This window comes from Archocentrus centrarchus, chromosome 15 (genome assembly GCF_007364275.1).
Source record: "Archocentrus centrarchus isolate MPI-CPG fArcCen1 chromosome 15, fArcCen1, whole genome shotgun sequence".
NCBI lineage: Eukaryota > Metazoa > Chordata > Actinopteri > Cichliformes > Cichlidae > Archocentrus > Archocentrus centrarchus.
In genome coordinates, this window is record NC_044360.1 from 18,455,081 (window position 1) to 18,482,697 (window position 27,617).

Sequence of the window (27,617 nt, forward strand, 5' to 3'; positions counted from 1 at the left end):
CAAGTTTCAGAATAGCTTTTAATTAAAGAGAGAGGTATTACATTGTTCTCAATTATTGGTTACATAGTGGCTGGTACAGTGACAAGATATTAATGCGGCATAAATAAGCAGTTGTGCAATTAGGGGTTATTATATTTCACAATGCCACGCATAAGCACTTGCTTGACTGTACAAGATGCATTTTCACAGATGAATGCAAAATGTGCATTTCTTTTGTTCTTTCAAGAATAATCATTTTTCAAACATGTCAACAGGGTCTCAAATAGAACACGAACTTGCTCATAACAGGGGGTTAGCTGTCGCTGGAAACCAGCCGACCAGCACTGAGTGAAGAGATGTTGCATACACAGTACGGAGGCTGATGGCTGTGCATGGCCATCCACATGGCAAAAGTACAGTACTGCATATGTCTCACCAACATGCTCCAAACAGTTTATAAGATCGGATAAGAGATTCATACATTCAGATCCCCTCCTCCTCAGGAGTATTGCTTTATTACATTCCACGTTTTGATCATGTTCAAGTCATCTGGTCAAACTCCAGGCTGTACTGTAAGAGTCTGCATGCAATAAGAGAGCTGGTGTGTGTTTGTTAGCAGCTACACGAACAAAGCCCACAAGCAGTGACATCCAAAGGTTGAGGTTCAAACCAGCAGCTCTAAATCATTTTTTGATCTTTGACTGTTGCTTTGTGCAACGTCTAAAGTGGCAAAATGGAAAGTTTGTAAACCTCAGAATATTTTTTGCATTTTTGGCTGACTTTGTATTAAAATAGCTACAGAATACAGAGAAAGGATGCTATCACATAACAAATTGCACATAAAAGCCCAGCAGCTAATTATTCAAATTACATCTAAATCATTTTTGTACATTTTACAAAAGAAAATCTGAATATTTAGTGTCCAAATCTTAGTAAAATAGTGAATTGAAAATTTATGAATTTTCAAAAAAATTTGTTATGTGGGATCATTCTTTATCTGTATTGGGATGTGCAATTTGGGATTATGTGTAATAAAATGTTCTTCGTGATAGATATTGTATAAAATGAGCACACACAAAAAAAAAAAAAAAAAATCGGAAGGCAGTGCGCAAACAACACACTGTTTCAGAGTTACAATTTAACTAAAAGGTGAGATGTGATCTTCCTCTGGTTTGAATCAACCAAAAGTCCACCTTACAAACAGACCAAAAGCTGCTCATTTACTCTAACCACTATCAGGTGCTCTCAAATCAGTTTCTTGTCCTCCATCCCTGACTGCTTATGACAAGTGGCCTGGAGTCAGTATGGAGCAAGTGAGGTGTATCTTTCCAAGGCACTTGATGCTTTTCATTCCCTTAGATGATTAATTGAAAAAAAAAAATCAATAATGTTATTTTATTAATACCCTTTTTTGCAGGGTACGAATGCACTTAAATGAAATGATAACACAATCCTGAAACAAATGCTACTCATCCAGATTTCAAACAGACACTAACTTTGGTATGATGATCTTACACTTGTGCACTTTGATGACATTACTGGCAGGTAAAATATGCAAATATTATCAGATTTTAAAATTGCATGCAATGTGACTGTTAAAAATAAAAGCAATTTCAAAATGAAAGAACATGGAGAAAAAAAATGAGATGCAATATTTAAAAAAAAAAAAAATGTTTGAGAGAGAAGGCAAATCACTAAACCTGAAAAGGCAAAACAACCTCAGTGATCTAAAACAAAGTGACATAATCACAGCACCAAGAACACATACACAGACAAAGAAAGTTGAAATCATTGTAGCAAAGCTGAGAAGTACAGATTTCATATTATAGCCAGCTAAACGAAAGAAAGCCAAAGAAAACTGTATCATCAATGTATCGCTCTGCTGGGCGTGACTGCACATGGTCAAACATTCACAGCTTATGCCTTACAGGTATGTGAACTGGAGGTGAAAACATTCTCAAACTACTTTGTGGTCTCTGGGGTCTTCTGGCTGCCACTGGCTGCTGTGAAGCTGTAAAATCCCCTGTAAAACCTCTAACCAGACTTTGTAGCAGAAGAGGTACTGCTCCTGAAACAAGAGGGACAAAGGACACGTCTAGCTTTTGCTAATCCTCTCTTCCAAAGCTTGAACTTTAACCCTTCTGCTGGCACTCACCTTGGTTTGAATCATCCCATGCCGCTGAAGTCTCATCTCTTTCACGATGTCACTTACATTAATCTGAAGGCAAGAAAAGAAGGCTGTTAAGAAGGGATAATAGTACATTCATGTTTTATTTGAAATATCAGCCATTAATGAAGGGTTTATAACCATGCTATAGCTGTTAAGCTGTACTTCGGCACAGTGGTGGTTAAGAATAGCCATTGTTAGTAGAATCTGCGTGGGGACCTAGTTTGTGAAAAATTTCACAGTAGTCCATCTGATAATTGTGACAAGTGCCATCTCTAGAGCTGAGCCAGTAGCATGGCTAACACCACTAAATGCCATGGTAAACATATCAAAGTGGATCCCACTCACAGGCAAATCATTCTCAATGAGGCTAAGGATAATGTCAGTACAAATGAGAACTCCTGTACGTCCGATGCCAGCACTGCAGTGCACAGTGACCGGCCCCTTATGGTGCATCGCCCTCAGGTAGCGGATGAAGCGAACCAGTTGCTCGGAGGAGTGCGGCACACCGTGGTCAGGCCAGTGTGTGAACTTCAGGTGTCGAACAAAGTGTGTCTCACCAGTCTGGAATGGCAATTAGTTATAGTTTTGCACAGATGCCATATTTTTGCAGTAAAGCATAGTATTGCAGCCATGTTATTAGATAGGCAAGTTCCCCTCTCTTTTACCTCAGTCTCCACCATGCGGATGATCTTGATGTGGAAGTATTCCAGGTACTGTTGGTTCTCCAGGTGAAGATGGTACCTGCCAATATCCAAAGGCACCCCTAGCTTCTCTGGCCAGTATTTGTGGCATTTGATCCTTCCCCGCTCTACTTCCTGGGTCATCATGGAAACTACGTCAGATTTATTTTCCCAGATCATCTGCCAGAAGGTCTGCACAGTGGAAGGTAAAGGGCCCTGACAGGAGATGTAGAAGAACTCTTCATCTCCAACTTGCATGCGAATGTAACTGGCATTGATGTAGTCCTGGTTCTCTCCAACCACAACACGAGTTTTGTCATCTATAAGGGAAGAAAGAGAAAAAACACTATAGCCTCTATATGTTTTTGAATTTGAACCATAGGCTGTACATATGGACTTCACGCAGTGGTTAGCGAAGTCTTGACTTGAGCATTTTAATCACTGCCATCTTGGTGTTTTGAAACCGGACGTGATGATCGAGGGGTGCATCTGACTGGGAAGTCAAGGACACTCCAAGTTCACGAGGTAGTGACTAACTCTATTGTTTACTTAACCATAAATCAGACATTAAGCCCCTGTAATTCATGGTGATAACACAGCTTGCAATATTATTTGTTCTTGATGCTGCTTCATTTATTAAAAATATAAATCCCAGATAATTACATCATATACTTGGCAGACTCAGAGAAAATTATAAGTGTGGTACCACTGAGTTATTGATAGTCATGTGGGAAATAATTTGTTGTGTAGAAATTGCTTAACTGCTGTAAACAAATATCTCCCTTAGAGGCAGCTGGCTGAAATAAGTGCCAACAATAATGCCAAGTCTCTGAGTATCCATTTTTACAAGCTTTCAACCACCAGTAAGAAAGAAAGAATTCCAAAATGGGAACATAATATAAAGTTCAAGGTTTGAATCTCTTACAGGGTAGGATATCTCTGTAGCGGTTCTTGTCTCTGTTCTCAGGGGCTTTTCCTGCTAGACAGTTGTCAGAAGGCTTCAGGTGCTCCAGAGCCTGAAATATAAACATCAACATAATAACCATAATAACTTCTGATAAAATAATGTAGCTGGATAACCAGAAAAATAGTCTAAAAATGCACCATTTTAATAACAACTGAATTTCCACAGTATGGATGTGTGTTTGCAGTTTTTGCTGCTTTTTTGAAGCATAAATCATAGTAAGTTATATAATTACGTCAGTGTCAATGTGGAAGATGTAACTGGCACATTTTACAACTACTGCATACAAACCATGAACTCTTTGACCAGCTCCTGCTGGTCCAGTTGATGCTGCAGAATCTGGATAAGAGCTTTGACCCTGGAGCCTGAATACTGGCTGGCCTTTGCAGGGACAATGAGAGCTAGCCTGGCCAGTTCCTCCTCTGATACTATGGGTGGGCCTGAGGGCACAAAAAGAATACAAGTGGAGACAAGGGTCACTTTTATTTTTTTATTCCTTAGTTTTAAAAACTCGGACACGTCATTACAGTAGTAGAGAAATAGGCACCTGTTTGGAGTGAGGTCATTTCCTGACCTGTGGTGCTGAATACCTCATCATCATCATCTTCACTGCTCCAGCCGTCTGACTGGGTTTTCCGGATGTCTTTGCAGGACTGGTCCAAAAGTTTGCTCACAATTTGTTTCCTGGGGGAGTCAGGGGCAGGGCAGGGGTGAGACCAGACCATTTTTACTCTTCGGAAGGAGGGGTTGAAATCATGCAAGGCTGAGCTTCCTTTCCCTGCGACTTTTCCACCTAAAATACAGTATAGACAAAAGGCTAAAATATATTTTTACTACTGCTGCACCTTTGTTTTAAGGCTGCATGGAATAGTAATATGCACTTCCTAACTGTTACACTGTACTGACATTATCCTCAATGGGGATCACAGCTCATAAGCAACCTTCATCCCCGGTCATGATTTATTTATTGCTCTTTGCTGCCTCCTTATGGTTAATAGTGGTACTCCTTCATACCAACAACCAGGAGTAGGGAAGGACGTAAAGAAGAGGACAGGAAATACGTAAACAATAAGAAAGTAGTACTACCTGTCAGAAGCTCCATGCAACATGTCAGTGACATTGAGGGATGGGCAGCAAGCTTGATGAGAAGGAGTGCTGTTACAACTCTCCTGTTCCACAGACAAACAGCCAGAGGAGGCAACAGAGAGGAGGAGCAAGATGTTAGCAGCAGATGTTAGTAAAGAGGAAAGGAAGGATACGATTTAATTTTAACAGATTGTTGCTATTAGTTTATACACTGTACTCTACAAACTTCTTGAGCCACCCCTTTCTTCATATTTTGCTTGGAAAATGGGAAATAGGTGCCGTAAGTTATTGAAACATGAGCAAACATATGTGGAAAACACAATAAGGGAAAAACAGAGTTTGTTCAATTCTAATGAACTTGAAAGTAAACATTTGGTATGGCCTCCTTTATTCTTCAGCACAGTCTGAACTCTTTTAGGTAAGCTTTGTTGTTATTTCTTTAAAAAGTCTTCAGAATACTTCTCCAGGCTTCTTGAGGGACATTCAAAGCTCTTCTGTTGATGCTGGCTGCTGGTATTTGGTATTTTTCACAGATTCAACTAAAGAAATGAGAACAAATTATGTGTTTTTACAACAGGGTGCTAGTAACAAGGTGCCTAAAGATACCATTTAAAATTAGGTTCTTTGCTAAGTTGTCTGTTATGTGTAGATACAAAACTGGTTCATCCCTTGAGTTAGGTATCTTTTTATACTTGAATAATTCATAGGTCAGGATTAAGTGGCTTAATACGAAAAAACATTCCTCTGAAAATGGTGAAGTACATGGATGCGGCTGAAAATGAGAAGAAAAGCAGCAAATGTCCAAACAAATATTTGAAAGACCTTCGGAAAGCCTGGAAAACTATTGCTCAAGACCACTTTTAAAATGACAAGAAAGTCCGACTCCCAGGATGCAAAATATAAAAAAATGAAGGGTGGCTCGAGACTTTTGCACAGTTCTGTATGCTTGTTAGTGTCCACATTACCTGTTTACCTGTAGTCTCATCTGTTACAACCATCAGCAGGTGAGGTGAGGGCGGTGGTGAAGTTAGAACAACATCTGCTTCATTAACCACATGGTCTGAAGTTGCCTCTAAATCAGCAAATGTAGACCAAATGTCAACAAATAAGATTAAAAATGATTGAGTTGTTTTTTTTTTAAGCTTTCCTCATTTTTTTGTGTGTGTTTTACATTGCTCAGAAAAAGAACTGTTCATGAAATATTACAAGTCTCTCAGAGTCTACAACCCTGTATTAAACATCCACCTTCTACAAATGTTTGATAATACAACAGGGCTACACTTTATTTTAAAGTAACCTAATAAAGCCAAATAAGCTGTGTTTGTATGAAATTAGACAAAGCAAGAAATAATGTTTCTTTAGTAGACAAATTTAACAAACAGTCATATCTTCATTAGATGCCTTATAAGTAAATTATTTAGGATTTTGCATGACCTTACTTAACACTACAGTTGTGCTTTAATGTGTTTCAGATTATCTTCTAAGACAGTCTAATGAGCTTCTAACAATGGGAAATAAAGACGGATTTGGCTTTATTTCTCAGTGTAGTGTTGCAGTTGCAGAAAGTAAAGATCCAATGACCTAGTAGCAATCATGGCCTGATATTAGGGGATTGGATAGAGACATGACATTTCTTAAAGTCTGTGAGAGTAGAGTGTCTGTCAGAGAGCATACCAGGTGGGCGGTCCACTGGCCTGTTCAGCACGAGGTCAGGTGAAGAGCAGTTATCAGGGCTGGACACAAGAGCTGGCTGCTCAGCTAAAATAGCTTCAGTACGAGCTGACATGTTGAGCGCTGTAGGTGACTCGGTGTAGGTCAGGGGCAGGATATCTCTGCAGATGGTGAGCTGTACAGTGCCTTCAGCTTTGCGTATGATTTCCACCACCTTACTGTGGCTCAGTCCAGACACAATCACACCATTCACCTAGCAGGGGCACAAAGGCAATTAAAGTCTTCTCCACTGTGGAAGTAATGCAGCAATCATTACATATGATGTGTTGGTACCTCTAACAGAATATCTCCCACTCGCAGTCGGCCATCCTGCTCAGCTACTCCACCTGAGCAGATTTCCCTCACCCTGAGCATGCTGCCATTTGTTCCCCCAACCAATGCAAAGCCAAGGCCTCCTCCTTCTGGTTTAGTAAACTCCACTTGCATGACGCAACTCTAAAAAGACATTCAGAAATAAAGAGTTTAAGGAATCAGCGGTTGAGCCATGCATTTACAGGGCCAGAGTTTATTCTACACAAAAACTGCCACTGTGGTGTGAATAGAGAGATGAGGAGTAAAGAATGCTTGCCAGATGCACACATAGAGAATACACTGGCAGATTGACACTAAATAGAATCACATTACAGTGTCCACTTAAACACACACTTTAAAAAATGTGCAGATAAAGAAATTGATGTGACATAAACCTGGTGATGCTGGAAACAAAATAGAAGGGGTATACCAAAAAAGACTGGGCTGTTGGACAAAAAAATAATCTGTTAATATACTTACATCCTGTTCTTGGGTGAGAGACAGACATCTGAATTTTCCAGCAGTCTGATACGCAGCTTCGTCTGAAAAACAGCCCATGCAGGCAGAAAAAAAAAAAGTTAACACATCTGAAAATATTGAGCAAGTTTAATAAAGGAAACTCCTGGAGTTTGGCCCTAAGCCAACAGGAGAGCTTCCCTGCTCTAACAGTTTGCATTCATGCAAACTTCTGGATCAAAATAAATATAAGAACCAGACACACCGAGAAAAACAACACACACCAACCTCCCACCTCTTCGGCCATTTTGAAAGAGAAGTGTTGATCAGTGTGTTTCTTCTCTGACATCCGAACAAAGCTGATCTTTTCAGACTGGCCCTCTCCACTCCATACACCGTCACCAGGCAACTGAGCTACCTGCCCTATAGACCACTGGCTGTATGGTTCTGACTGTGTGTGTGTGTGTGTGCGTGCGTGTGAGTGAGTGATGCTTTTGGCCTTGCAGTCCAATACACCAGTGGAGGGCCAGAGGCTCGCTAATTATTAATCCTGCTGTGTGAGCCCAGGATCTGTCTGTCAGCATTCAGATCACACACACACAGACACACACACACTCAGCTGCAAAGAGAACTATCTGTCAGCACCAAGCTCATGCTTCACCCTGATAATGGGATGACCATCAAAGGGGTGAATGGTAACCAGTTATGGTGCTGATGATGGAAAGAGTTTGGAGGAGACATAAAGAGAAATAAATGAAAGAAAGAAAGAAAGAAAGAAAGAAAGAAAGAAAGAAAGAAAGAAAGAAAGAAAGAAAGAAAGAAAGAAAGAAAGAAAGAAAGAAAGAAAGAAGGAAAAAACTCACCATCTTCAGTAGGAGACTCTCTCTCTGTGGACACTGGCTCTTCAAAACGGGCAAAGGACTTCCTGTCCTTTTTCCAGTCAAACAGGCCTGTGGAAGACAAAAAGACATCTTGTTTAGAAATGCACTGCCATGAATTGAAATGTACTACAGATGGCATGTAAAAATGTGCACACGAGTAATTGCTTTGCTTCCTAGAATTTTAAGGTTTTCTGATAATGATTGAACCTAAATGATCATTGTTGAACACAAACATATTTGGTCTCTAGGCAATGCATCGTTGCATATTACCACATAGCAACAAAACTATTCCGTTTAAGTGTCCTTGGATTCCCCATGAAGCCATGCCATAAATTCTTTGGAAGCACTTACCATTCCACTTACCCCGGGGGGTCACTGGCTGATCTTCTCTGTAAAAGACACAAAAAACTGAGTCATTCAAAGAAAGAAAAACAAAGACTACAAACACTACTTCTCTAGCCATTAATACCTGATGGCTTTTAGTTTCACTTTACGTGGGGCGATTTCACAAGCTTTGACTGCATCTTCTAGGGTCATTCCCAGGGTGCACCTTCCACAGATGTACAGGATCTTGTCATTGGGTTGGACACTGCCCTCCTCGCTGGCTGGGGAACCTGGCACCACCTCCAGACAGTAGATGCCCTGCCATTTACTGCCAATGCCGCCTGTCAGCTTTATTCCTGGAAAGGGCACACACAGAGATTAATTCACATAATACTTGACTGATGTGTTTCTATGCAGTGAGTCAAAGTCCCACCCAGCTGTCCTGAGGGTGTCTTGTATAGAACAATATCAGGCAGGCTGTCACAAGGGGGTGGAGCCACTAGGTTGCTAACTGCCCTCCCTAGTGTCATGCTCAGTCGCCTTGGAGATGACCTGAGAATAGTCATGGCAACGTCATCTGCCACACTGGTAACATCATGCCCATTTACCTGGTAAAAGATGACAGAGAAGGAACAGTTGTCATATCAACAAGACATGCTTCATACATCGCATGATTGCTTTTAAATGAGCAGACACAAGTGTTGGCGCATACTGTGACAAGCCTGTCTCCTGCCCTGAGTCGTCCATCTGCCTTGGCTGGATTGTCCAATATTTCCTGTATGTAGTAGCAGTTGTCCAGTTTGCTTCGAGTAATGGTGAACCCAAAGCTGCCGCTCCTGGACTTTGTCAGAACCACTGACAGCTCAAACTCTTTAACCAATCCCTGTCAGAAGAGAAACTAATCATAAACCCATATTTTATTCATAATAGAACATAAAAAAACACATCAAATGTTTAAATTGAGAAAATGCAACATTTTAAGAAAAAATATGTCATTTTTAATTTGTTGGCAGCAACATGTCTCAAAAGTTGGGAAACAACAAGCTGGAAAAGTAAACGGTGCTAAAAAGAAACAGCGAGTTTCTCAGAAGTAAACATGGGCAAAGGTTCACCAATCTGCAAAAACTGCATCTACAAATTGGAACAATTTCAGAATAATGTCCCTCAATGTAAAATTGTGAAGCCTTTAAATATCATCTGCAGTACATAATGTCATCAAAAGATTCTGGGAATCTGGAGAAATCTCTGTGCGCAAGGGCCAAGGCTGAAACTGAATGTCTGTGTATCTTCAGGCCATCAGGTGGCACTGCATTAAAAGCAGAGATGATTCTGTCATGGAAAACACTGCATGGGCTCAGGAACACTTTCAGAAATCATCTGTGAACACAGTTCACTGTGCCATCCATAAATGTAGGTTAAAGCTCTATCATGCAAAGAAGGAACCATTTATGAACATGATCCAGAAACGCCACCATCACCTCTGGGCCAAAGTTCATTTAAAATGGACAAAGTGGAAAACTGTTCTGTGGTCAGAGAAATCAAAATTTTAAATTCTTTTTGGAAAACATGCACACTGCATCCTCTGGACTAAAGAGGAGAGGGGCCATCCAGCTCGTTATCAGTACTCAATTCAAAAACCTGCATCTCTGATGATATGGGGGTAAATTAATGCCTATGAAATTAACAGCTTGCACATCTGGAAAAGCACCATCAATGCTGAAAGGTATATAGAGGTTTTAGAGCAACATATGCTCCCATCCAGTTGATGTCTTTTTTAGAGAAGGCCTTTCATATTTCAGCAAGACAATGCTAAACCGCATACTGCATCAACAGCATGACTTTGTAGAAGACTCCTGGTGCTGAACTAACCTGCCTGCAGTCCAGACCTTTAACCAACTGAAAACATTTGGTGCATCGTGAAATGAAAAATACGACAAAGACAACCCAGGACTGTTGAGCAGCTAGAATCTATATCAGACAAGAAGTCCAACAACTGGTCTCTTCAACAAACTTTGTGGCAAACTAGCAGACAAACTAATAGCATTGAAAACATATCCTTCTAAGAAAATTTAAGCAGTGATGTATAAACATCATCAGCTTGCCTTTCTTCGACTCTCTTCCTCTTCCTCGTCAAGTTCTTCATCATCGTAATCTTTGTATTCCTTTTCTTTCTTTTCTATTTCTTCTCTAAGCTGGCTCTGAACAGCAGGGGGCAGCACTGTGGGGGGCAGCGTTGGGGCAGGTGGACTTGGACAGGGAGCCACAGAGATGATCTGGGCTGTGATAGGGCTCAGTGGTGGAGGTTGGGGTGGAGGCACAATAGGGCGGCTGATCTTGGACATGGCTTTGTAGTGACTTGGAAGAAGCCCCTGCTGAATTGGGTGGTGCTTGGTTTTTGGGGGCTGTTTTGTGAGGGGCTGAGATGGGTGTGCCAGGGAGCAAGTGGTGGGAGTGTCAGATAAGAGGTTGAGGGGCGAGATGGTGAAGCTGGGGTTTGGATTCTGCAAGCTGCTGGAGGTTTGAGAACTAAAGTTGGCTGTTTGAGTGCTAGTGGTGGAATGGGTGTGAGAAGGTTCCAATGTGGAGCTAATGGTCAGGTACTCTTCATCTGCCATGATAGTGAGTCCATTTCCCATGAGGCAGTAGGTCACACTTCCATCTGCCTCCTCTCTGACTCCACTGCAGATAAACAAACATATCATATTTTGTAGTCCACTTGAAATACAGATGTTCATGTTTATCCTAACAATTAAACTAGTTTCACCTGTGTCTGCATCTGAAACATTACCTGGTATACACAGAGTTGGAACCGTTCTTAGGACAGACATCAATAAGCATCACAGTAGAGCCTGATGTTGTTGGAGTGTCCCCTCCTACATCAGTGCTCTTCTTTTCTGCTTCTACCTCTTTTTGCTCCTCTACTTTCCCAGCAGGTAGTTGTGCCTCTGTTGGAGCAGGTGGAGAGCCAAACCCAGGTGAAGTAGGTGAGGTAGGTGAGGCGGGTGATGCCGGCGAGACTGGTGAAGGAGGAGATGTAGGTGATGTTGGTGAAGGGGGTGAGCGAGGAGGAGATGGTGGAGTCTGGTGTGTCTGCACTTCTGCCTTGAGACTCTCCTGGCTCTCTGGGAGTTGTGGAGCTTCAGGAACCTCTGATGTGTTGGTCAGCTCTTCCTCCTGGTTGGAGGGCTTCTTGAGGAGCTGGCTGTAGTCCTCCCCTAACCTGATGTCCAGAGACCGGGATCGAGCATCACGGAGGGGTGTAAGACTCTGTAGAGTAAGACAGAAAGTACAGCAGTTTGTCTATATTAATGTCTGCCTTGGGACTGAATTTTCAGTGATTCATGAGTATATTAGCTTACCAGTGAGTTATTATCGACATCATTCAGTGCTCTAGGACCAGGGCGGCAGATCAGCAGATGAACCTCAGATGGAGCGCCACGTAGCAGGAGCAAAACCCTCTGAGACAAACAGAAAAGGGTGATGGTCTATTCTGGCTTGGTTAACACATGTGCACAGCTATCTGACTGCCCTTCGTTATCAATACCATTGTAACTTCTTGGTAGTACAGAAAAGATTAAATGACACACGCTCAATGACACAAACTGCTTTCTATTTCAAGTAGTACAAGATTAAAGGATTAGTGAAACAGTGAGCTGACTGAAATCTTACGAATACGAATACGAATACCTTTATTAGTCCCACAATGGGGAAATTACAGTTAACAGAGAACAAGGCCACTTGTGTCACTCATACACTTGGGAGTCCATTCCTGATTATCTATAGATGAAATGACCTACTGTGCTTCCACAAGTTCACAGTTTTAAGGATATATTGGCTACCTTGCAAACAGGTTTATTTTGCTTTTTAGCACAATGCGCATGCACATTTTTGTCCTCTTATGAATGCAAGAAATAAAATCAAACAAAACTAGAATACAACTGCTTATATCTGACAAATGCACTTTTTATGTACAAGGGGAATTTGATCTAGACAAGCCAAGTCTACTGCGACAGGCTGGTGACCTATCCAGGGTGTACCCTGCCTCTCACCCCATGACAGCTGGGATAGGCCCCAGCACCAATGTGACCCTGAAAAGGGTAAGTGGAAGAAAATGGATGGATGGATGTCAATTCTACCTGATAAGAAAGATTCTTGAGGGGCTCTTTGTTGACAGACAGAATTACGTCTCCTTCTCGGAGCAGGCCACTTTCCAGTGCTGGCTGACCTGGGAACAGACGTTTGATGCGGACCACGCTGCCACGGTCTGGTTCCGAGTTCAGCTGTGAGATATAAAAGCTAAAGCCAAGGCCAGACAAGCTCTTCTTCAGCACCACTTCATGTGTGTTTTCTAGGAAAGATAAGAGATGGAAGGAAATCTTTGAGTATTAACATGTGAAATGCAATCGATAGAGTGAGTTGAAATGTTATACACTGTGTGTAAATTTTTTTAAATCAGTCTCACAAATACATGTTTAACTTTTTTTCTACCAGTGCCAGTATAGAGGGGAAGGCTACATACCAGTGAACAGGAAGCTTTAAGATTTCAGTGCATGCAGCCCCAGGGGACTGAGGCAGCATCAACCTTAGATGACTCTGACAGCAACCACAATGTAACTGTCAGATGACTCACAGCCACCTCTGGGCCATGTGCATATGAGTGTGTCTCCCTGACACTGTCTATCTTTTCTTTTTTTTTTTTTTTTTTTTCTTCTCCCTTCTCACCATCAGTTACAAAGCTGTAGTCCTTGGCTCGACCACTCAAGGTCGTTTCCATGGAGACTTCAGTCCTGGGGGGCTGTGTGTGTGATGCACTATGGACCAAGGCAGGACAGGGCGAGTCAGGTCTAGGCTCCAAGATTACTGTGGGCTCCCTTTCCAGCAGCAGACTCACCACCTATGGGGAACAGATGATGCGCATACTCCCCCTTAATATGTTTAATAAATTTAATTGAACACAGCTTCATAGCAGCCACAGAGAATAATGTGCAGCAGCACTAGTTCCTCTAAATTTTTTCACTGCACGCATGTTTTCATGCAAGTCCTTATAATTGTGAATTCCAAAATGATTACATAAATGTTGTTTGGACTTTTGCACTTTTATCATTATGTTAATTTTTAATGGTACAATTAAGCTAAGAAAATCGGGATTGGAAAAGATGAAAAAATACATATATAACCTGTGTTGAGGACAATCACTTAGCACTGATATTAATGTAATCATATCAGCAAATGAGAACATTTGTGTGTGTGTGTGTGTGTGTGTGTGATTGTGTTCCATTGCATGAGCATAGGTTCATGTCTGTGTATATACCTCCCCAGTCCTCTTCAGGAACTCGACAGCTTGATGGTGAGTCACGCCCCTCAGGTTGCACCCATCAACCTCCAGCAGTCTGTCACCTTTCATATGCACAAACACAAACCTCATCATCATTAGCAACATCAAAACCTAAGCTGTGTGTGTTTGTGTGTGTGTGTGTGTGTGTGTGGCTGATAGCATGTCAACAAATCTTAAAGTCGCTCCTGCTCATTGAGGCATGATGCAGACACAGCAAAGTGTCTCTCCAGTGGCATACACATGTACAAGTTTACAAAATTTAAACAACAGCAACAAGTTCTATAATGTGACGTCTCAAAACATTTTTGTATGCTCTTTAGGATTTAGACTTTTTATCCTACTCAGCCTGGGAACCACTGTTGGTTCCCTGTCCACAATCATTTATATAAGATATTGTATATGGAAGCTGAAGAACTTTTATGTACTTTTCAGTGTTATGATGATGATGATGATGCTAGGGAAACTGTCATTAAAGAAATAATTGCAATGTAACAAAAAACGATAAACTAAATAAACAATGGTAACCGCAAGCATCTCTACAGCAGTAAGAAGTTTAATAAGGATCCCGCTTCTTTTGTTTTTGCATAATCTTTGACCTTTTTTGACCTGATTGTATCTTTAAGAAGTTTGTAGTGCGGTAAAAGTCAGTTAAGGGCAGTATGATAAATGTTTACTTTGATTACACAGACATTATGTAGGCGCAGGTAATGATAACAGGTTGATTTGTAAGTAACTAGACATGAATAAATTGAGCTTATTATATAATATTATACAACAGCATATTTCTAATTAGCTAGGCAGCTCATTCTCTTGACAACACCTTTAAATATAGAACATATTTTGGGGTCAACCTGAAAGAAAGGCAGATGTGAAATGTAAAAGTAAGGTCAAATGTCACATGATATTTAGATTCAAAATATGTGATATTTAGACAGCATCATTTCCTAAATGTTGCCAATAAACAAAGGCAGCAGAATGTTAAACATTTTTTAAACATAGGACACATTTGAAGACTTATTTGACCTTGACCGTGATAGTTAGAATTCCAGTATATCTTCCCCTGTATGCCTATATGTTGTCAATACAAACAATGGCTATAAATAGCTCTATACAGTATTTTTTATCATTTTGACCTTCAGATCAATGTATTGACCTTGAAGGAGAGGTCATATTGTATATTGAAATCTTTATATTGTACTTTCTGTATGTTGACAATACACAGCACACTTGTAAGAATCATAAGTTTTAAGTTATAAGGCTTTTGGTCAATTTTCAAACAATAAATCATGAAGCTGAGCTTGAAGACCTTGGTGGATGTAGCCAAACTGGACGGTTAATAGGACCCCACTCTACTCCCCTACAAAGTTTTATCAGAATTCATTCAAAACCTTTTGAGCTATCGTGTTTAAAGAATGACATGCATGCATGCAAACACCACCAAAAACATAACCTCCTTGGCCGAAGTAAAGATTACCAATTTGAATGCGCCCATCCTGCTCAGCAGCACCTCCAGGCACCAGACTCTTGATGTAAATGCCTCCATCATGCACGTTAGTGTTTATTCCTCCCTTTGGCAAAACAGGTTACAAACAAAAAAAGAAATTTGTGTCACTGGCCTCAAATAATGGAAATGACCCACACTGACTCAGCATGCAGGAATGCAGGTTGCTGTGTAGTTTGCTTGTTACATAAAAGCCTTTGCCATTGTCGCCTGTAAATTAATTTGGCTAACAGTAAAGCAGTGATCTTACAAAATTTTGACATGATTTCTACATGAGTCAGCATAAAGTATCTGACATTATATTGAGAAGATGTTTATTTTACAGCTTCCCTATTCAAATTTATTGAGTGAAAAAACCAAAGTCTACATTCTTTAACAACTAGAGAACATGTGACAAACGCTCTTCAATGAAAGGCTACGTTTTACTCACAGCAACACTGATGCCGAGGTTTCCACTGCTTTTCTTCAGCTCCACTATAAACCGCTCCCCCGTTTTAAGGCTTATAATAGAGGGCGACCGAGAACAAATATCCTGAAAAAGAGGCAGAACAAAGGCATTGTGTTAGATTACAGCATGAAATGCTGTGTAATGCATTGTAGTGTTCAGTGGGTACAAGTTGAGAAGTAAAAGAAAGATGGGGCAAAAATATGTGTGTTTAATAGGAACTAGATTTAAATATTAAAAATGAGAAATGTTTTGTTTTTGAAAAATAAATTTGCTCATTTTGAATTCAATATCAGCAACACATTTCAAAAAATTTGGGATGGGTCAAAAATGTCCAAATGTAAATGTATCGTTAATAGTGTAATCCTTTAACAAACCACAAGTGGATTAATCCTTAAAAAGCAACCGGTGGATCATTTCCTACCTTATGAGGTGCATTATTAACCTCACTGCATATAAAAAGAACATTTTCAGACAGCACAGCAATAGGTTTTGAACTGGAAATCACTGCATGAGATTCTGAACACTTCTAAAAAAAGAATTCCTATGGAAAATGTTTGCCAGTACATCCAAACAAAATCTCTCGCATGCAAAGAAAAAAACAACTGCAGCCTTCTCTGGGCCTGACCTCGTTAAAGATGGATGAAGTGGAAAAGTGCCCTGTGGTCTTAGCCATCAAAAGTGGAAACTTTCAGTTCGGTACCAGCTGTCTTTAAAAGCTGTCTTTCATATTGGCATGGGGGTGCTTTAGTGCACACATTCTCAGTAATCTGCACAGCTGTGATGGTGCTACGCTGAATGATATATTTGGGTTTTGGAGCAACATGTGTTGCCACCAAGACAGCAAGAATTCAGTGATTTCAACCAGACCTGCCAAACCACATTCTGCATATGCTACAACAGCAAAACTTCATAGTGCTACAAAGTGGTCTGATGGCCCATCCAGACCCTAAAAATATTTGAAAAAGACACGATGAAATAGACAACCTGTTGAACAGCTTGCCATGGCCAAATGCCATCAACCACAGTCAGAGGATTGTTCACAACCAAAATCCACTATTTTTATACAACTAAAATCTATTGCACAATATTTTCTCTTTCAAATATCACTCAGTGTAACATCTGTTGACCTACATGTGCAATATACACTTCATTATCTGTGCAATATCTACTGTATTCTACAGCATACTGTGTTACTGCGGAATACTCAGTGTGCAATAACTGCAGATAGACGGTTTGAAAAAATGTTCACAAGCTCCCTGAACCTGGTACATGTAATATATATTTATTTGGCTAAGAAATTCTCATCCTTGTTATACTTAAATAACCTTTTTAAGTCCCTACTTATATTTTTATATCTTGCACGATTACTTATTTCCTATTTTTATATTTTATATTTCTCTCTCTTTTTGCACTGTCACTCAAGAGCTCTGATTTTGAAACATATTGCTGGTCCCAACATTAAAATAGCCATGTAATTAAAACTAAATAAATAAATAAAGCTTCTCTGTGTCAGCATACATTGTGGTATTTGTACTGTTCTCTAGTAAATGTATAACACTTCAATTCTATTTTTATTTGCATTTTACCTGGGGTTCCCAGCTTTTTCAGAGATGGGGTTAATACTACAATGATGGATCAATACACTGAATATCACAAAATAATGACAGAGTAACTTATAGGCAGAAAGCTAATGTGTTCCAAAAATAGAAAGAAATGAATGAGTGTGTCTTTTCTCCTGATGCCCTTGAATGACAACATCTTTCAGTTTTATCCAATTAATGTGGCCACTTAATCTGTTTATCAGTTAGCACTGGACTCTTATCAGCTTTGACAGCACTGCTTCTTTAAAAAGAGCAAAGTCACTAATTTCTAACCATTATCTTTTGAGCACTGGTTCTAACCTGGGCGTCATGTATTCGCACCACAGGAATGTGAAGCTTCCTGCTGTGTTTTGGAGTTGCCATGCTGGACAATGCGATGACCTCCTCAAGTTCCTCCACTGCGGAACGGCACTCTGTGCCACTCAGGGTAGTCTGTGACCCAAAGCTCCTCTCCAACCCCAAACCAAGCGTACTTTGACTCAAGGAACTCTGTCTGTCCTTCAGCGACTCTGACAGGAAAACAGCCGGGTGGCATTAAAGATCTCAGAGCACAAAATAACTGCTGCTCTACATAGTAATGATCTGATAATAATTTATGAATATTTGAAGAGCTGACGGAGAAAGCATCAAGCAGATCTTACGTTTAGGCTGGGACACGATGAGCTCCACCTCATCTGGGCTGCTCTGTAAGATGGCAGCAGCATCAGTGAATGTCACTCCTTCCAAACTAGTCTTGTTGAGTGAGATGAGACGTCCACCTGGGAAAATCAGCAAATCACCTTCAAATCCTTATGACAGATTATCATGTGCATTCTCTTTGTCTAGAGATTTTATGCTATAGTTTAGTCCGGTGTCTATATTTCCAGTCCCTATTGTTTGAGCTTCACACCTGGCTTGATTCGTCCATCCTTGTCTGCAGGCCCATCAGGCACAATGGAAGCAATGAAGATCCCAAGGTCAAGTTTACCTGTACTGTCCTCTCCCACTATCACAAAACCTGAAACAGGTGCAGAGAATATGAAGTCTTCTGCTACAGAATCATATTGGCATTAATGTCAGACTAGTAATTCTCAACTAAGCCTATCGTAATAAACTCACCAAAGCCCAGTTTGGGATCTTTCTTCAGGGTCACACAGACTATCTCTCTCTCTGGTGGGGTCCGGGTTGGTGTATCAACTGCAAAATACGTTTTTTAAATATGATAAATGGCCATCTGTAAATTATGTACTTTGTTTGCCTTGTTATTGTGCTCTGGGCCACAGGGGCAGGTTAAATATCCAGTTTGGGTTTAGCGCATATAAACAGACAAAAAAGTTAACGCTTGTGAGTGCTTTAGAAGTGTCCTGATCACCAAATCTAGAATTACATCTAAATACAATTAGAAAACATACAGACTCCACATCAAATGGCCCCTATTGTGAGGGGATAGTGTTAACCGGTGAAACACAGTGTCACTCTAATTTAAATATGCAGATGGACATCAAATTTAAAAACTAAATATGATTCAGATGCTTCCAAACAGGTGTTAGGAGTCCACGGCGACTTCTACTCAAACACTTATTGCATTTTTGCATGTGCAAAACTGAATAGTTGACATGTTCACCTCGAATGGAGGATGAGGCATCAGAGTCCTGCTTCTGTAGTGACACACTGGACATCATTCTGGGAAGAAGCTCTGGAGTACTACAACATATGTGCACAGTAACATTTAGTCTAAGCCACCTATATATTTTTTCTAATAAAAACATGAATCTTGTCATCATTGTCAAGGGCTACCTCCAACACTGTCGCTCTTTTACATCCCTGAGGCCTCCTGTTTCAGACAGATCCTTGTTCAGCTCTCGACTCATCTCCCTTCTCATCTCTCTCTGCTGCCGCAGCCGAGCCTCCAGTTTGGCAGTCAGGTCATCACAGGACTTGGAGAGGGAGTCTGGTTGACCAGGCGCCAAACCTACATGGTTCAACATGCCCTCTGAGCAGGATATCCGCCTTAAGTTCAGGTTACGACCCCGGTAGGCGGACATGTACTTTTCCATGTTTTCATCTGGAGAAACAAAGCAGAATCAGATGTTGTTTACTCTTTGTTATGCTTGGTTAAAGCCTTTTTTTTATATTAGTATTGCTAAACCCCAAAACAAAATTATTCTGTACACATGGAGAAAATTTCCTGCTCACAATACTCTTTTCTTTTCTCTTTTGGAATAAATATGATCTGCTTTTCCTACCAGCCCTATCCCCATCCCCAGGAGAAATGAAAAAAAAAAAAGAAGAAATCAATCTAAGACAAATGATCCTGTCCAGTTTGAGAACAAAGCAAGAGAAACACAAGGAAAGCAGGATATAAAATACGCACAGTTTGAATTTGCTCACTGACACAAGTTCCTAACATAATGCTTGTTAATTTATTATTGTGAGAGACCAAAAAAAGCACATTTTAAGGTCTTAAGTTGGCATCAGGCTGAGGAAAGAGGAGAAGCTATACAAAAATCATTAAAAACAAAACAATTTGGGGAGTTTAAACAGTCAAAATATTCCCACCTGGTATCAAGGTGTGGTTTAGCTGTCGTGATGTCATCTCACTGTGAAACTTGTGCTGTGCTGAGCAGAGGTTCAGGAGGTATTGGGCTATTTTTGAGCTTTCTGTTACAAAACCATGCTTTTTCCCGCTGGGCCCACCACATTCTATAATCAGTTTACGTCGCTGAAAGACACAAACCATTATGCACTTCCTTTGAGCTTCAAGGCAATATTAGCTCTGAAAAAAATATCTTACACAGCTTGGCAAATTCTGATTAAAAGACCATATTTTTACCCCAGTGGATATTGAGTCAGTTTCTCTCCAGAGGAAGCGTCTGGTGACAGTCCGGGCGTGGTTCTTCATCTCATACACGATGATTCCTTTGGCACAGACTCCCAAAACCAACTCTCCAACTACTGGCCTTTTCTCTCTCCCCACACGGTGGAACATAACTCCGTACTCTGGTAGCTGCTGCGTAATCTGATGTGTACATGGTTTTCAGATTTTGCTTGACTCTGTGCGAGTGTAACTGTTGATCTTAAATCTCATATATAGTTATAAACTAAGCAAAACAGTAAAAATATCATCAAATTAAAAGCAAATAGCAACAAAAAGGTCAAAGACTTATTAATATAGCATACTAATCCACTATTAGTGTGGCTACCTTTAGGTACTCCATTTCTGCCTCTTCTGGCAGCATCTGTGCATGACTTGCATGTAGTCTTGGCAACTCTTCCTTGACGCTGGGCAGGGCAAGCTTCTCCAGCATCCTCTTAGACACGTAGTGCTCTGGCTGGTAATAGTTCTTGCCATATAACTAAAGAAAGAGACACAAAATGTAATACACACTGACAGATAATAATACTTAAAGATACATCACAAACATGATTGTTATGTCCTCTGTACCTCTGGCATGTAATCACCAAACTCAGCCTGCAGAGCAAGAGCAGCCAGGAACAAGCCTGTCTCCTCATTACAGTAAAGTCTGTCCTCCAAGATATCCTTACGCAGCTGTAAGTAGTACTGGTGACGAGTCAGTTTGTGCCTAGGAAGCAGGAAAGAAATGATAAAAAAAAACAACAGTGGCTTTATCTATCCATTTCTCAGAATGAACTTCCTGCATATGAGTAAATCGTGCAGCACTTACAGAATGAAGGAGATATCATCAACAAAAAATTTGACCCGAAGAAACACCAAAAAGGAGGATATCTGCCCTTTTTTCCAACTGTCAGGTGCAACTTTGGAGATTTTTGTTTCATGATCCAAAAAGAAATATTCATCATCTGCAGAATGCCAAAGAAAAGCCTCTTTAACCACACACGTCTGAAGTGACTAAAACATCCAATCATGGAAAGATAGATTCAGATTCATTTCATTCAGTTTTTATCTGAAAAAATATTCAGACAAAAACTGAGTTTACCAAGCGAGGACATCAAATTTCAAGCTGGATATTTTCAAATGAATTTTTACTGCCAATTTTTCCGACAATCAGTGCAGTCGAGCTAGAGCAGGTCCCATTTAATATGTCCTCTTACCATCTAGGAAGGCAAGACCAAAGTAAAAGTGTTCCACCAAGTTTGCATGTGCGACCACCATGTCAAACACATCTCTTGCCCTGGACTTAATGTCACAGCGAACCACCACGTACTGTCCGTTAGGCATCACAACAGTCACTTCTCTCTGAGACGAACATGAACGGCCCTTTCTGGACTGTGGTGTACACACACAAACACACAGGCACACACTTACATGTACATACATATACAAATACTATACATGCAATTATGCAAATAGACACAGTTCAGCATGCAAGAAAAGACAAGCTAAAGCAATATGAACAAGTGGGCAAGTGACCCATGATTATTCATTTACCACAATAGATCCTGGAAGCTCAAGAAAAATTTGTTGCTCATCTGGCATTCTGATGAACTCAGGACCCAATGCCTGAAAAATAAAATAAATTAATTATTTTATATATATATATATATATATATATATATATATATATATATATATATATATATATATATATATATATATATATATATATATATATATATATATATATATATATATATATATATATAATTAGCAGAAACAAATCTGACATATCTCTCTAAATACTCTGCTGTCTGCAGAGATTTTAATTCATCTGCTCTGACTACTCCACAGTTCCCTGTCATTCTAATACAGCTACATGTACACAGATCCACAGCATGCACTTTTAATTCATGCTCAACAAAAACAGTGAACTTGAGTTATGTCACTAATACATACCAGGTGGTCTTTGAGCTTACCTTAGCTTTTCTCTGGCTCAGGCTGAGCGAGGAGTCGCTGAATGTGATGGAGGGACTGTGAGATCTGCCTGATGTCTTAGGAGAGATGTCGTGATGGGGACTCCTACCAAGCCAGCTGCAGTTGCTGTCCCTGTGACGAGCCCCACGAGGGATTCTGAGGGGAGAGAGGTGGGTGGGGAAGGACAGGTTGTGTAATAGTTGTGCCAACGAGTTGGAAAAGTCAAACAATGAGAAAATGTCATGTCCCCTCAAAGTCAGTAGAGACAATAAGGGAGGGGGGGAAATGAGGAGAGGACAGATTTATCTATGCTGACATGAACACACAGATGGCATCCTTCCACGCTGTCAGTGATATAGCGATGGTGTGCATGTATGCATGCATATATACATGCCTTTCTAAAGAAGATTGGTACAGCGATGTGGGAGAGCTTCTTGGTCTTTGTCTCCATGGTCTTTGAGGTAAACTCCCTATAAAACAAAACAACAAAAAAAAAATTAAAGCTAGCATGTATATTGCTAAAACATACATGATCACATAAATGTATGCATAATTCAGGAATTACATCCAGACACTAAAGTAATGGGTTTTGGCATGTAACAAATTACTCTGAAAGAAATCCTGTGACTGCATGAAATGCATACCTGACTTTGAATCAGAGTCCGTTGAGTATCTTCTACCTTCAGCGCTTCCTTCGCTGAAGTCTGAAAATGGCCCTCTCTTTCCTGTCATCCAGGTAAGAAATGAAAGATGACAGCAATGTTTCATTTGGTTCTTTCTCTGGGCTGCCCTGAGACACTAAGATGATTGGACAGAGCTAAGGCTGGTGGAGGTTTTAGCTCGGAGCATCTCGCACTCAGTATCTGATTACTGGCTCTTGCAGGAGCCTAATCCTGGGCTTGCTTTAGGTTAAGATTTTAATCCTGCTGACCTGTCTACAGTGTTGAGTCAAACGAACCGTGACTGCAGCTTTCCAGTAAATATGTAGATGGCATCTCTTAAAGGTCAAATATAAGAGAATTTATTGAGGAAGCATTATTATTTAGAAATAAAACAACTCAGCTTTCTGCTCTCTTATGAGCGTGTTGGATGTTACTGGTACAGCTGGTTTAATAAAACTGTAACATGCTCACCATGAAGTCGTTCTCTGATCATCAGGCTTCTGCCACTTAGAGGGACATTGCTGTCTGGCAGAGATGTCTGGTCCATCTGGATGAAAAGAAACCACTGATATTCACAACCATTTGTATTTTTTGTCATTAGTACATAGTATAACATTATTTTCACACACAGAATGCCCTGGTGAGAAGACTAGATGCCATCAGACATGATCTTATTGTAGAAAAACTTTTTTTCAACTCACTGATTCATGAAAAACCTCCTCTACCAGCTGCCTGATGACTTTGGCGGGGGGCGGCAGGATGGAGGCTTTGAGCTGAGATTCGCAGGCTTCCAGGATCGAGTTGAGGTTTACCCGGCGGTGAGAGAGGTCCTCGCACATGCTGAGGAGGAGGCTGTTTAGATGATCACTCAACTGGACTGGCTGAAAATGAGAGTTTAAATAATAATTACAACAGCTGGGTTGTGGGACTTTGATGGTTAATGAGAAAGTAACTGACGACTTTGTATAAGGGACTCCTACCTGATTTTGAGGTAGGTGAAAATCAACTGACCAGTAGAGAGTCATACCCAGTGAATACACCAGCATCTGTACAACAGAGAAAACCAGATTTACTTTTGTGTTCTTTCATAGTGTGTTTAACAATATGTTGATGTTTTTACAGTCAGAAGTTCAGCGACGTAGATAAAGCGGAACAAAGTGAGCTAGTTTGCATAGACGGTCTTCAAAAATTAAAGAAGAAATATATTTCAAGCATGATTTAATGAATCACAGGTATGTCAGTTACTGAATAAATAGAGTAGAAATGCAGCAGTGGTTGTGAACTGGTTGAGGACATTCTTCTTCGTATTATACTGGGCAGGACATTTCAGCCCTGATTTAAGGCATATTTTTTTTAACATGAATGCTGTATAAAATCTTTGATAAATACATCATATTGTTAGCAATGCATGATTATTTTCACATTTTAATCAGTTTTAGGTGTTATAATGTTAATGCACATGTAGAGCTCTGAAGTGCGGATTTCAGGCCAAAGTATCCTTTGCTCCGCCACTAGATGGCGTGCTTACACCTTATTCGACCTTCAACTCCAGACATCCTGAGATTTTGCACTCAAATGCAAAAGGCACATCAGTTAAAGACTGTAATGATTTTCAATGCTGTTAAATCATTGCAGAGTTTAAAGCTGCTAATAAGTTGGAAAGCTATAGGACCTAATACTCTGCCCTGTTTGAGAAGTCTGCCTTCCACTTTCATGTGATGTACTGGGACAGGTAGGAGAACACATCCACTGACCCTCTCTGTGGCAGGTTTGGTTGAGCTGGCACGGCCCTGCAGCATCTCTGGAGCAGCGAAGGTGGAAACCTCATCTGATAGGCCACAGTTCTTGAATGCTAAGGTACCAGTGGCTGACAGCAGTAGGGAGGTGGGGCTTATGATACTGCACATATTGTTGTGACCTAAAAAATGGAACAATATATATACTATATTGCTGCTGCTACAGTTTTCCAGTAAAGTCACACTAAAGGAAACAATAGTATAAGATATGTTCAAATGTTTTCATAAATTTACGCTGCAGCAACATGATAGTATGTTCATAGCATTATAAGGCATGATGTGCATGAGGCTAAAATAACAGGGAGTAAGGTGGGGAGGGTCTAAAATGCTTTACCCTTATAAGAGACATCCACTAAAGATTCTGCAGTGCCCAGCAGCAAGGACCAGACCTCCTCCTCCAGTAGAGGTCCCCCTCGTGCCTCCAATACTTCAGCTAATGTAACAAATGTGCTGCTCATTCTGCACACATTCCACGCATACACCTGAGGGAGAATGCATATAGAGAACATATGCATAATACACACACTTACATATGCAAATTATTACTCATTAGAGACATTTTTGACAGTAATATTCTAAAAAGAGGTTTAATTTTTCTTGATCTACATAAAGATCAGGCATGCACAAGAGGCTATATGTGATGTCTTTCACCACTACTGAAAGAAATGGACAGACTGTATTGAGCTTTTATTCTTTATGCCAAGCTTGTTATTGTGTTCTTCACTCGTTGCCTTTATCATATATTTCTGATCATTATTTTTTTGTCACAGCCTAACAATATTTTTGACTTTAGAGAGAGCTGCAAAGCTCATTCTTGGAAAGACACACACACACACACACACACACACACACACACACACACACACACACACACACACACACACACACACACACACACACACACACACACACACAAATCCTTTGCACTGGATTTGGATTATTTTAGTACATTCGTCTTACTGCTTCTCACTTTCTTTGCCACTCCCATCTTCTAATTGGCTTTTCCCTGATCTGGGAGCAGTTCTTAAGCTTTGATTCTTGCACCAAAGCAAGTGTGTCACTATCCCAAGTTAGTTTGCTACAAACTGTGCAGCTACCACAGTTATATATAGCATTCCTATTTTGAGTATTAAGATTTTTGACATGCATTAATTATACAACATGTATTATCTAGTTGTTTTGGTTGCTGTTCCACATCTGGGCAGTTCACTTTGATATATATGAACATCCACTTAGATTAGACCTGAATTGCCATCGTTTGAAAAGGTTGTGGTTAAAAACAAGCAATAAGGTTTTATGAGATGTCTCACGTGGATAAAGAAAAATGAGGAATAACACTATGAGTAAAATAGGCCTGTTATTTTCCCCCAAAGCTAAAGTTTTAACTAAGTTTTCTCAGTTACCAATGACAGAGTCTGGCTGATCTTGATGTTAACATCAAGTAAAACCCGATCACCATGCCTTTTATTCTACCAGATCTATTGGTTTTATTGTGATTCTAAGTTACTCTAAATCTTTCAAAGCAGTAATATAATAGGCTTGTTCCTACAGATAAAATCAAACCCAATTACGTTAGATTAATACTCCCTCTTAAACTGAACTTATCCTTGGCTTACAAGATTAAATGCGTGACAAAAAAACAAATACTCTAATCAAACTGTGAGGCTATGAGGTTTAAATCTGGGATTATATAATTATATTGATGAGAAACCTAAAATCATGCCATAGATTACATAATGATGCTTTGATCGAAGAAGTAGGAAGTTTGTCAGTACTCCCACCATCTAGCCTTGAGTAAAAGTTCCACAACTGTGCTTCTGTAAAGCTATTGGAGTAAATTTTGTAAAGAGATACAGCACGACAGGGGCCTGAAGACACACCTGGTTACTGGACGGCAGTTATAGCGACAGCAGTTTTATGTGTTACTAAATATGTAAGAAAACTGTAAAGGAACCATGTTGTTGTTGTTGTTGTTACAACAACATGGATATACTGATGGGCTAGACCAAGTGTGTTGACTCACCATCAACATCGAACTTTCAGTTTCTGTTAGAACATCTACATTCCCCACACAGATAATGATTACTACATTCTAATTATAGAGCATATAGAAATCCATTCACATTCAAAGATCTCTAATAATCTAACTGCAGGCTGCCTGGAACCAACTCTGTGTAGTGTCTGATAATCTAATTAAATAGTTTACTGCAAACACAATGTTTTCTCCTTCATATATTATATTTGCTCTAAGATGGCAAACATACTATGATGGTTAGTCTTTTTGCACTGTTAGAAAAACCTTCATACTTAATCATGAAGCAGACAATAACTTGATGTAGATTCACACCCAAAAGCTGTGATATATTCTGGGGAATTTAGGACATCATGCTTCTTCAGGATCTAGGTCTCATGCAACCTTCTTTCTGGCTACAAGGTGACAATAAAACCTATCTTCCACTACCATGAACAGAAAACATGATAAGGTGGGCACAAAGCTACTAGGGTGAGTGTTTGCTTGTTTGGACTTACAGCATAAACAGTCTATAACAAACAACCAATTTCACCCAGATGATTTTTGTCCTTACAGGCCTAAACACCACAGCCTTGCTGTGCATTTTATGGATATGTGACCATATCTCTAGGGTTAGTGCCTAAAACGGATTAGTTTTCATCTCAAATCTGCAGTCAATAAAATGTATTCAAAATATGAAGACTCCAGTTTCACACATGTGCCAAACAGCAGTGCAAAATGAAGGTGATATAGAGCATTACCTGGTACCATATGTAACCTGTGTCAGCGGTCTGATCCTTAGTATTATCGTCAGTACTCCCACGGATCCAAAGTAATCCTCGTGATCATCGCATTGCTGTTTTGATGTCCTCGCTTTGAAGGCTGCTG

At 40.1% G+C, this 27,617-nt stretch overlaps 1 protein-coding gene across 1 annotated transcript; it reads right to left on the bottom strand.

The window, feature by feature from the left end:
• ptpn20 (protein tyrosine phosphatase non-receptor type 20) lies at positions 1–27,591 on the bottom strand. The gene is made up of 47 exons (XM_030748208.1): positions 27,491–27,591; positions 25,053–25,200; positions 24,677–24,840; positions 23,903–23,968; positions 23,624–23,803; positions 23,394–23,469; positions 22,905–22,985; positions 22,655–22,730; positions 22,263–22,416; positions 21,838–21,909; positions 21,501–21,675; positions 21,113–21,248; positions 20,872–21,010; positions 20,630–20,782; positions 20,260–20,445; positions 19,986–20,148; positions 19,224–19,491; positions 19,051–19,130; positions 18,546–18,623; positions 18,337–18,444; positions 18,089–18,205; positions 17,748–17,956; positions 15,829–15,930; positions 15,372–15,465; positions 13,874–13,959; positions 13,285–13,456; positions 12,699–12,910; positions 11,922–12,020; positions 11,351–11,829; positions 10,665–11,241; positions 9,275–9,445; positions 8,996–9,170; positions 8,708–8,918; positions 8,590–8,627; positions 8,221–8,307; positions 7,382–7,443; positions 6,884–7,045; positions 6,554–6,803; positions 5,845–5,951; positions 4,880–4,962; positions 4,341–4,477; positions 4,085–4,233; positions 3,755–3,845; positions 2,815–3,149; positions 2,495–2,710; positions 2,135–2,197; positions 1–2,047 (listed from the first exon to the last, which is right to left on the bottom strand). The coding sequence occupies exons 2-47, from the start codon at positions 25,174–25,176 to the stop codon at positions 1,937–1,939; spliced, it is 7,074 nt and encodes a 2,357-aa protein (XP_030604068.1). The 5' UTR covers positions 25,177–25,200; positions 27,491–27,591; the 3' UTR covers positions 1–1,936.
• Between the last annotated feature and the right edge of the window lie 26 nt (positions 27,592–27,617).